The sequence below is a fragment of the Colletes gigas genome, unplaced genomic scaffold, assembly GCF_013123115.1.
Source record: "Colletes gigas isolate AHSC1104 unplaced genomic scaffold, ASM1312311v1 Colletes_gigas_Sc00002, whole genome shotgun sequence".
NCBI lineage: Eukaryota > Metazoa > Arthropoda > Insecta > Hymenoptera > Colletidae > Colletes > Colletes gigas.
The window spans coordinates 6,425,791-6,438,442 of NW_025106631.1; the positions used below are offsets into that span (position 1 = coordinate 6,425,791).

Here is a 12,652-nt window from a genome sequence, read left to right on the forward strand (position 1 = left end):
TGCATTCCGAAAGGAATTACAGTAAATCTCACGAGTATTCGCAACCTTAATGTAAAAGAAATTTACCAGATCTTTATGATTTTATTAACTTGAGAAAATCATTGATTGAAACTTAACAGAATAATAATTGTTCGGTAGAGCAAAATTTCTTCGGATACAAACAACGATTGGATTCCTGAAAGTTTCTCACCGCGAGAAAGGGTTCTTTCCAAGGCGAGAATTTTGTATTTGACGTCGTAAAAAGCTGTTAAAGACAGCGGTTGCCTCGTTTCGATACTGACCCACATAACGCGGTTCCTATAAACCGCGACAGGTGTTTCGATGATGATATTTCAGAAGTTAATTCCACTTTTGTTATCGTAACAAATAGAAAATTGGATCCACTCGTTTTCGTTTATTTAAAAGAAAGTATCAAACTGTTAATCTTTATCCGAGGAGGATAAATCCCATTGGAGGAGAGAGAATTTTATTTCTTAAGAAACATCCTTGAAAAATAAAAAATAAAAACTCGTTGTCTATTGTACTAGCAAACTAATGCTATAAAATTCAAGTTTATATGCCACATTATCATGCATTCAATTCTATATAGTTTTTATTTTTTGAAATTGTTATGGACTTTAATGTAATAGCTAAAGAATAAATCATCTTATTAAAATTTGTACTGTGTTAAAAGAGAAAGAAAAAAAATGTCACGACACAATGTGTCTTGTGTATCGAATCGACGTTATAAAATATTAGTGAAACGAAGAGCATTTTACCATTTTTGCAGCTTATTAAAATTTATACCATCTTAAAAGAAGAAGAAGAAAAATGTCACGACCCGATGTGTCCTGTGTATCGAATCGAGGCTATAAAATATTAATGAAACGAAGAGCATTAGTTTTACCGTGTCGAATGGTAGTTCGGTTAACGCGTCGTTAGGTCGCGAGAAGTAATTGGGAAAAAGAACGGAGCGTACGAATGGCTTTTCTATCCCGGTGTGTTTTAATTTTCTCGCGGTGCTCGCATTTTGCACATCCGGTCAATACGCTCGACTAATCGGAAAAGTATAATTAATTCTCGAGGTAAATGTTACAGTTGGCTAGCAATTCGCTGTTGATGACTCTTCACGTCTTTCGTTCCGTTGTGCGCCCCAGATCTACTTCCACGACTTTCATTTCGCCCCGATGAATTCTCTGAAAGGCAGGGCATCCGTCTCCTCTGTACTTTCCCTTCTTGAACCGTTCGCCTCTCTGCCCGGAATCGAGACTAAGGGAATATACCTACAAAGTGCACAGTGCGCAAGGTCTTCTATGCCAAGTGATCTCGAAGATCTTCGCCCCCCTCGTGGTAGTTTTACGAGCGCTCTGACCCAGACTTTACCGTTTGGTCATAAGCCTTGTTCCGACGGCACGAACAGGAGAACACATTCACGCTTCGACGGGTCGAAATCTTAGGTCTTGCACTCTACAAATTAGCAGGGTAGTTGACCCAGTAGTCGATCGACTTCCATACACAGCGAGATTTTACAATGCTCGGTTGGATTTTTTCATTTTCGTTTCGACGCGGTGTCAACGCAGCAATATCAACGTCACGTTAAGCCGACATCAAGAATTATAGTCAGATACATTATCGTACGGCAAGGGTTTAACGATCGAAGGGCTCTGCTGTCGAGATATTACACTTCGCTACAAGGACATGGAAAGAATTTAGTTTTCATTTCTAATTATTTATCGTTCAAGAATCGTCTCAAGATGAATTAAGCATAGACGAGGATATTCCTTTCTACGAAGCAATTAACATGTTCAATAATTAATTGCTGAAACTTCTTTGAGTGTATAACGTCAAAGTAAATGACAAAATAAACACACAAGACAGCATCAAAAGTAATAGTTGATATACTCATCAAATAGAAGATAAAAGACCCTTTAAAATGAGTGTTCGTACAAGTCGATAGCATAATTAGATCCAGAGATATAAGGGTTCGAAGCGTTTGTTTACGTCGCGAGGTCAATGAACTCGCTACGAGCTTTGCAAGGTCGTTGACCGTCGTAGTAAATAGTAAACATAGGTTGTAAATTATTTGGATTTGTAACGATTCTATCAAATGTTTTTTTTTATATGTTCAACAGTTTTAGGGGATTCGTTAATTAATAAAAAAATTGGTAAATAATGTGTTGACACTTCTTTTTCTGCTTTTGAACGACTCTCGAATAATCGAAGTAGAATGTGTCCGTACTTGGTCAGACCAAACATAAAGTGAGAGGATTACCTTTATTAATTATACTATAACGTGTACATTTGTGTCTCACGCACTAACAGAACGTTCCAACGTTGACACATAATAATTATTCTTTACTGTGACCTCGAAATAAAGGTTAACTAAATCGAGGACTTGCTGTATTTTATTGATTGCAATTGTTTTGTGTACAAGAAACTAATATATATGTATTTTGGATTGTTTCAGGAACTAACGTAACACAAAATCAACTCGAAGACTAACCTACCGTAAATTTCGAGTCCGCGCGCTATGATAATCCTGAAGATTCCACCGCGTTGGCTTAAATTCGTGAAAGTATTTTGTAACCGACCTACCACGTAAATGAAAAATCGTGAATTCCGGTTCGAATTAACGCTGGTGTATCTAAATAACTAACGCATCGTGGGTTCCGGGTATCCGATCGGCGGAAACAATACCTTCAGAATCAATTTAAATATTCTATCTCCGAAGAGAGGAAACAACGTGGTTGTGCGCAAGAAAGGGTAAGCAACAAAGTCGAATGATTCCATTTCCTCGACGTCCCAATTTCTCGTCGAGTCGTTCCATTTTTGCAATGAAAATTAAACGCGGGACCAGTTTGCCCTTTATTACAAGAATCGCGCACGGAGGCTAAATGAAACGTCGCCAGGCTTATCTTTTCACCAATTTTACTGCTACTTGGTATCCAAGTTTTTTCATTTCGTAAATATCAATGCAACGATTCCATAAGCCATTACTCGAATTGGATAAAATTAAAGAAACTTCTCAAATGAAGGCTTTTCGGGAAAGTATCCAAATTCTTCAAGACGAAGACAAAACAGGATTTGACAGTTAAAAATGAAATACCAGAACGTTTTATTTTAGGAATATATTCTGTGAAAGGCACATATACGCCTCTTTGTTCAATCTTTGTGTAACATTAGAGAGTTCAAGATCTAAAACATCGAATATAAAAATTATTTCCATTCGGCGACGACTTCGAATAGGGTAAATTCGGTAAAATTCTCTGTTTTTAAATAACCTTATAGAAACTCAATTTACTGGCTGGTTTTTTCATTAAATTAAAACGGTACGTTTCTACAAAACCCTGTATAATTAAGACGTATCTAAAATTATTTGGTTAAATGTCGATACATTAGCACGTGACCTGAAAGTTTACACGGTACAATGTTAACGTGGCGTGGCGTTTAACCCTTTGCACTTCGAATTATATTTAAAAAAAAAATTATTAATAATTATGTATAATTTTTAGTTTTATAATAAAAATTGACCATAGTGATATCTTAAAATGAAACACAATAAAATTCTTATGAAATAGCCTTATGGTATAAAAAGAAAAGTTATTTACTAATAAGAAAAGTTAATATTTAGCTGGATAATAATTGACTATAGTGATATTTTAAAATGAAACGACTCGATCAAGTTAAGTATTTTATTTGAAATTTACCTGTTAAAATATCTGTTTTATTTACACTGTTGTTGCATTTTCAAGATATATCTTTGGTTTGGATTTGAAACAATGTCGACTGGAACTCGACAAAGGAGTTCCTGAGATAAAAATTGATGTCGAATACACACTCGACATAGGAGTGGAAAGGGTTAAACGCGTTAATTGTCCCGTGAACCGATCGAAGGATGAAGAAATACCACGGGGAATGGAGAGAACGAAATTGTTTGCAGGATATTTCGAAGAAGCCTGCGACTGCGGCATCAGGAGATCGCGGAGCTCTCCTCTAAAAGAAGGAGCTCCGCGCAAGAAAGGGCACGCAAACGTACCCCTGGGCCCGCCGTGGTGTTGTCCGCCGGGGGTGGCGGTGGCAGTGGGGGTGGAGGTGGGTGCAGACGGCGTGACTTGGAACGACGCGGGGCTGGCGGTCGGGAGGCCCCGTGCCTTGCCACCATCAGCTCCCCTGTTGCTGGGAGCGCAGGGGGCTGTGGCCCTGTTGTGGGGCTACCCTCCTATAAAAAGCGTCAAGGTATCTTCTTCGTCCCCCCATGAGAAACGTTACTTTGCTGGAATCTTTATTGGAGCAATAATCTGCACTATTTTCAAATTATTTTACAACAAATTTATTTGTTCCATTTTTATACAATAGGGGATCCTATTTAATGAAACTACAAGCATTTGTTTTGGACAATTACTTATTGAGATATATTCATGTTTTATAGAGAAAGATATGAACGTGCTTGCATCCCATTTTACCGCTGTTTCTGTTTCTAATTAAGCGAGATGTTCTTTTGTTTATCGGTTGATTAATAAATTTCATATCTTAAGAGATCGTGCCACAGAATTGTGCATAAAGAAAAAAATAGGGTAAATTCAGATACTAAAACTTCAATTTCAATACGGTAATTTTCACGTTACTTATATTTCCAACAACAAGTTACAGAGTAGCAAAACAATTAACACTAGAACTACCGAAATGGTCAAAATGACCCATAATAATTTCTAATAAAAATTATAAAAAAAGTTAGCCTGCTAGATTTTTGAAAATTCACCATAGTTTTTTATACGAGAATGAATAAACATTTATTTTCATTGCGTTATACGTTTCTTCGAGTATCTATCGTTTTAGATAGGAGATTATTATTCCACTAAAAATGTCCTCAAAAGTATACGAACACGAAAATTGAATAAACATTTCTTCATTAGCTATTAGACCCATGAAGCTTCATTCGAGTCTGCTTTCAACATTAAACGTTTAATGAAAATATCAATTCTCATACTGGAAAAATTTAATCGTGCCAAAACTCATATTTTTCCAATATTTAAAAAATTTAATATATTTCATGAAACTTAACCAATGGAAAATAAAAACTATGCAAGAATATACCTTTTATGTAGTTCTGTGGAGGTGTTGAGATTATTATTTAACGACAATGGTGTTTTAATCGTAACGAGAACATTGAAATCTTACGTTGATCGAAATGCACACGAGATGAATGTATATAATAATATGTAAATGTATTATTATTGTGAAAAATATAGTATAGGTAAAAAGTCCTCTGAGCAAACATAAGTGGAATAAATGTTTCAGAAAAGTTAATAAATTACTACTCTATCGGAGCTAACGAAACATTGTAAGTTTAAACGTAAATTTATAGGACGAAACCATAAATATTCATCGTATTTGGTGACGCGAGATGCTCTTAGATAAAGCTTAAACATCTTATTCCATGTCACGGCATATGTAGGTCACCATGGTGATTCTGCACGTGTGTATCCGACATTTATAGTGGACACGTCCAATCGTGATTAGCAAGCTTACGTAATTACACAGTAAGTCGCTATATCATTACATTATCTAACACGCAGCTGGACAAAATTTAATCATATCGACGAACACGAATGATCATTAATATTTGCTTCGTTCGCAATCTTGCTACACGATCGACCTCTGTGTGTAAACCACCCTTAAACAAGGGGTTGAAAGAACTTGCTGTGCAACCCTTGTAAATTCAAACTTCGTTTCTTTGCAGATTTCTTAGAAAATCGGGGATCAATTTTTATTCATCCTTTCCAGTAATTTAGCAATTCGTGAAAATTATACAGTTATTAACGAATTATGTGGACTAAAAAATATTGGAATCTCTGAACCTATCACGGATAATAATTTCAAGTATTTTCTGGAATTCTGAGCATTGAAAATTCAATATGATTCATTTGGATGTTTCAATGGGTCTGAAAAAAATGTTGAAAAATACGGTAATCTAAAAATTAGTTGAGAAACGATCATTTTTGCAAAGGAAATTGTTGTTCGGAATCGTCAAAGCTACCCCCAATTTCCGGTTCTTGTCCAACGTTGCTTTTGAAAAAGTACAATCGAGTACGATAATTTCACTTATTCTACAGAAGATACGCGTACCATTCAGAATTTTTAATGCCTTTTAACACACGTGGCTGCGCGAAACCCGGAGAAATCGAATCGAGATACGTTGACCGGGGTTGAATTTAGTGCCCTACTTAACGCACAACTTCTAAGCCAAACGTAAGAAGATACAGTCCGCGAACGGAGTCAAGGAGCGTTCTCCTTATCAAATGGCACTTCTCAGGACAGTTCTCGACAGCTCTCGACAGTACCCGAGACCTGATTCGAGAGTGCGTCAGATTCGGAAGCCTGAGTTTCGCTGTGGGGGTGGGGCAGGCTTGAGGACTTGAGCACTCGTGCGCGGGCAGAACCTTTCATGCAAATAAAATAAAATTTTTCACGGATTTATTTCGAACGAACTTATTCGACGGACAACATTTTCATCTTTATCCGCGTCCGTGTACCTCGTATTCCGTATAAGGTCTCCCAGATGGTACAAAGAGGGGGTAATTCTACGTGAAAAAAACAAACCAAGAATAAGAGTTTTCGATTTACGAGATAATTGAATTTAATTGTCACACGATATTCCTAAAATGTGTAAAATATTTAGCTTTTCGTCGTATTAGGCTTTAAGATAGTGTAATTTTTTTTTATTATGAATTATTGAATCAAAGAATTTTTCTTTTGAGGCCATATTTTATAACAGAACTGGATAGTTACTTTATCGAATCCAAACGCAGTGTATTTTATTTGAAAAAGTCATACGCCATTTTCGAGTGAATTTCATGAAATCTCCCTATTCACCTCGGTGCATTTCGATCAGAGTTAATAATTATACTCGAGGACAGATTATAAGATACCTGAGAAACTGTATTTTATAGATTCTATCAACATTAAATCTTTAGTGATAACGTTTCAAATATTTCGATTCGAGATTTGGGAATCCCGTGGAAAATTTAATAAAAATTGAACCATGTTAGTTTCATTTAAGCTAGTTTAAGTCTCGGAACGAAGCGGAAAATATTGAATATTTCCACGATAGCGTCGATTTGAGAAACGAAGTATGAAAAGCGGAGAAAAACCGATTCTAAGGGATACCTATAGCGGAACGTTAATTGAACTTTTTCATCGTGAATTCTTTAAAACCTGTGTCGTGGAAATTCGAAACTAAAACTAAATCACCGGCCGATGGCATTCTAACGCGATTCCAGTGTTCTCGTTAACAATTCATTTACTTTTACGCGACCCTCCGAAACAGGATTCACATTCGCGATTTACCCGAAACGTTAATATTTCATGAACGAAAAGTTTAGTTTAAACTCGTTACGGTCCTAATGTCTTTGTTGCGTCGTTCTGAGTGACTACAACTATACTAACGTGAGTTTTGATAGAAGTTGTGTCGGTATCGCGAAGCAACATGTACCCTTCCTTCCCTCGAACTATCTTCACCGTGCATTGTTGCGCGCGAATCAGGAAACATAAACGCTGTGCTTCGAGTTTCAGCTGACCGAAGGAAATTTAGGAAAATAAATGAAACAGGAGTAAGAAAACTAGGGACCGGAATAATAATAACTCTGTTAAGTATATTAAAGACAAATTGCACAACATTCGGATGAGAATAAACGGGAAAATCGATCAAATTGAATTTCTCGCGCCTACATTTCAGAAAATACAAAAGTAAACAGTACGCGATAGCAATTATAAAGAGTGCTGCGCTGAAAAATAAATAGAACATACTGAAACATAATTTTCCTAGAATCCTCGTTTTCAGGAAGCGTAACTTTTGGATCATAAAGGATGTCGTAGTGAGAAATCATACTTTCGTGTTTTGAGCAGATTTTTTAAAGCTAATTGACCTAAAAATGTGTTGGAATCTTAGTTCGTATGATCCATTATGAACGAGCAATGCTTTCAGTGTTGATAAATTACAGAATTTGTTGCCTTGGAAGCATAGTTCACATTGAAAACATAGTAATAATGCATATATTTAGAGTAAGAATACAACATTATAAATTCACTATAAGTTCACTTACAGAATGAGACTCTTGATCGATGAATTAAATTTAATAATCTTTACGAGGCTGTTTAATATAATTTAAGATACAATTTTAAAGAAACTAATTTTCATTAAATCGTATTAGTTTCTTCATTATTGAGGTTGAATAAGAAGGCTAATTTTTTGGCAAAATATCACTAAATTCTTCGATAGGGACTACTCAGGGAATGGTAGGAAGACTTTCGTGAATGATCGTGTGTGTTTCGCGCTTCGAGACGAATATTAATCTTTCGACGATGGTGATTCGAACGGTAATAGTTTTTGGGTAAATCGCCAAGCCTGATTCCTCGACATTTCCGGTAGATCGCGTGCGAAATTCATCGCGAGCTGGTAGCACAGTGCTGGAAATCTGATCGTTTAAACGTAACTCGGCATAAAATTCTGAAGGTAGCGGTGCCGCCTGGGGTCGAAGTAGTCGTGGACGTGACAGAGGTCGCGGGGGCGGCGCGAACCTATTCGGTTCAGGCGTCGCCCCCGCGAATTACGCTCCAGGACTGCCGGGTGTAGCGCCTGAGCTACGGGAAGTCGTGAATATTCTTGGCGAGAGGAACCAAGTTGGCACACTCACCGGCGTGGGACCACCGCCGGGGACCTTGGACAACGATGGCCAAGGAGACGAAGAAGAAGGCACCTCCACGAAACGACCACCCAGATCCCTCTACAGAAGGCTGATCAATTACATTCGCCAAGCTTGGACCGGTGTGAAATTCGCTCTTGGTAAGTGAATAACTTCATTACATCCGTAAATACATGTTCAAACCCTTGCACACGCTGATGCATAGCCACCTTGTACATGAGATCTGGCGAATTCGAGGAAGAGGTAGCTGATTTGATCCTAATGGTCTCCTACGATAGTCAATGTACAAGTATTTCATTGAAATTTATTCATGAAATAGAGCTCATGGATTCCGTATAGCGTCAAAGAAATTGATTAAAAAACAAAATTGAATTTTTAAGAAAAATCGACAGGGGATAGGTGCCTAAATTCTTCGGCAACAAAAAAATTTTCAAATCGCTCTAAAAAATTATTTTTGACTGCGGGGATCGATTACAGTCATTGTTTGTGAACACACATACCCTCGAAATCCTACGTACTTTCGAGAAAAAAATTCGTGTAGGTGCTGAGATTTTTCGGCAAAATTGAAAAATGTGAAATCGTTCTAAAAAAATTATTTTTGATTTCAGGGGTCAATTACAATAACTTTCGGTGAATACACATACCCCCGAAATCCTACGCACTTTCGAGAAAAAAATTCGAGCAGGTGCTGAAATTTTTCGGCGAAATTAAAAAATTTCAAATCGTTCTGAAAAAATTATTTTCATTTGCAAGGATCAATTAGAATCATTTTTGGTCGATAGACATATCCTCAAATTCCTACGCACTTTCGAGAAAAAAATTCCTTACCGAAAATACAATGTCTGACCATCCATTGATATGTTTCCCTGAAATTCCGTGTGTTTCAAATCGTACTAAAAAAATTATTTTCGGTTGAGGGGGTCGATTGCAATCATGTTTGGTGAATAGACATACCACTGAATTCCTAGGCATTTTCGAGAAAAAAATTCCTTACCAAAAATGCAACGTCTGACCATCCATTGATATGTTTCCCTGAAATTTCGTGTGTTTCAAATCATACTAAAAAAATTATTTTCGGTTGAGGGGGTCGATTGCAATCATGTTTGGTGAATAGACATACCACTGAATTCCTAGGTATTTTCGAGAAAAAAATTCCTTACCGAAAATACAATGTCTGACCATCCATTGATATGTTTCCCTGGAATTTCATGCGTACGTTTAAAAAATCGTAACACAAAACGTGACACGATCATAAAACAATTATTCTCAAGTTTTTTAAATAAAATTCTCGGTCGTTGGGAGGTTTCGTGTAGCCAACCAGGCCGCGACGTTAATTTATTCCACGCACGTGGTCAAAGTGCTCACCGCCAGAGTATGATTTTACGTTCGGAAATCAAGCAGAATAAACTCCAGGTCGGATATATACGTTTCATGAAGTTCGTGCCAATTCATTGCATTCTCTATCGTTTCCGTGAGCTGCATGCCATTAAGCGGCTGGAGCACATTTTCCTGAAACATGTGAGTCTCCTGAGCTTCTGTTACGTCGTAGCTCCGGAGCCACCTCGCGTGTTTTACCAGCCATTTATGTTGCATGATTCCAACGTGTTTCTTGGTAGGTACGTGAGCATTCGCCACTCTTCTACGTGTCCCGAAGATTATTGTGTTCGACTTCACCTTCAATCGTTCCTTTTTCGATACTCTCGCGAGTGACTATCATTGCCGTGGGCTTTCCTCGATCTCCCTTGCCAGCACCATATGGTTATCGACATCGTTTAGGTATTGGGATCGCTACTGAATTGTACCGTATTTAAACGACACTGGCGAAAAACTTGACTTGCCTATGCAGACCAATAAATTTGTACACGATGAGTCAGAAATTTATTAGATCGTCAAATTGACGAGGATTAAGTTTAAAAAATTATTCCTTAATTTGTTTCTTCTCTCTTTTATTAATTTCTCTGAATATTGTATCAGGTCTTACCATTTTCCGTTTTAATCGATATTTAAATATTCAACAGATTCTTTCCATTCTTTATTGCTTCATTGAAAATGAACTAAAAAAGCAGACGGGATAAAAATTTGAATCGTATTTTATGTTTGATTCAGAAATTGGAGTTTCGAATATTTTATTCGACATTTAATGGCACTTGAAAGCGAATAAGTGTCGAAAAAATATATAGTTATACGTGATCAATAATTCACCCGGTGACAAAAAAAATAGTTAATCTATGAAAACATAGCAAAATATATAAAACGAATATGTCTATTAATATAAATATTTTTTTTATTCATTACTAAAGAAGTATTTGCAAACTCTCAATAAGTCCTCGCGTTGTGTCTTTTTTCTATTAGACCAAAGTTTGAGATTCCTTTTGTGTTTCATTATTGGATGTTTAAAACACGAAAGTTCGTTAGTATCTTAACGATATTATGTAGTTTTATTTGATGTCACCTTCGTGATAACTTTTGATTCGTCTTAAGCGAGCTGGCGTTCCAAGAATAATAGCGTTTTTCGACCGATATTAGGCACGTTCCTGGTCAGTAAAAGATAGCAGGCGATGCACTTTCTAAAATTGAAGCCACCGATTTGCCAGCAGTAGTTTCTACGGATGAACTTGCCGCGGAACAAACTGCTGACGACGAATTAAAAGCAACTCTCTGCGGCACCATATTCTTGGAACTCGGAGAATTTAATCTTTCCGGAGAAAAAATTTCCTTTATTTCGTAATTCTCGTCCTGGAGAGATTACCTCGTACATTTCTAATATGAAAGAAATTATTTTCGAAAGATCTACTCGTTATTTTAATTACAACATAATGAAAGGTTTGGAAACCGTTTAGGAGGAATATTAACGCTGTCAAAAACATTACGTACAGACAATTTTCCTTTAGTATTTTCCCATGAATTTAGTTTATAGAAATAAATATCAAGATACCTGAACTGTAGAATTTTTACTTTCAATCTAATGCAATTATATCAGAGACTATTGTTTTCTTTTTGATTTTAGGTATATTAATTGAACTTACAAAATGTTGCAATATTGTTTACAATGGAAGGATCTTAAAAATCCCGATTAAATTCATAAATAATTAATTATTATTTATATGTTGATCATTATATTGGGTTTCCCCACTGATGATTTCATTGTTCGTTAATTTTGTTTATTTATTTTATCAGAATTTTCCTAACGTGATTCATTTCTTATTTTCCCCAGTTAGAATTACATAATGTTAGGTAAATCTTGGCTGAATAATTGATCTAGAAATCCGTAATGTTTCATCGAAATCAGTGTGTCTTACCTTCGAGGACGTTGTTTGTTAATTTTGTACGAGGAATCAGCTGTTTTTCTTTTGTACCGTGATTTAACATCGCCATTTATATTTCTTAGAGTGTGTTCTTACTTATGCAATCCTCTGGTGGTTAACCAGTAATGGGTATGCCCTACCTCGACGCTACGGGCCTTAGATTGCCGAGCACACTTCATGAAAATTCATATAAACCGTACGTATCATCCGCAACTTACGTTTTCAGAAACGAATTAACCAGAAAAATGTTTAAAGACCGAGAGTACCGCGGGAACGCGCTGGGAAAAAGGAAAACGAGACGAAAATCTTGCATCGTAATTGTCGAAACGATGAAAGTTACCGTGAATTCAAACTTCCGTAGAAGTGTTGAGAAGTTCTCGTTCTTATTGTACATTTTAACTAATCTTAAAGACCCGTGATAATTATGGCCATTGACCCACACTCATTGTCAGTTTCATCGATCTTTTGACAATGAGTATTTTTGAATTTACATCAATTCAATTAATGATAAAATGCAGATTGTTTTCCTGCATATAAAAATTTGGAAAACATATACTTACGTATACGTTACAGGTATTTTTATTAATTTACATTTAATATTTACTATTTTGGTCAAGTTTAAAATCAGCTTTTTATATATACCTTATCTAAAAATTTTGTAGATTT

General features: G+C 36.3%; 1 protein-coding gene across 1 annotated transcript in view; it reads left to right on the plus strand.

The window, feature by feature from the left end:
- Nucleotides 1-861: 861 nt before the first annotated feature.
- The window catches only part of LOC122401426 (Kv channel-interacting protein 4-like), a 32,147-nt gene continuing 20,356 nt past the window's right edge, over nt 862-12,652 (plus strand). Inside the window, exons 1-3 of the mRNA XM_043403546.1 lie at nt 862-905; nt 3,920-4,215; nt 8,492-8,821. Of these exons, the coding sequence (XP_043259481.1) occupies nt 862-905; nt 3,920-4,215; nt 8,492-8,821 (670 nt within the window). The remainder of the gene's footprint in view (nt 906-3,919; nt 4,216-8,491; nt 8,822-12,652) is intronic.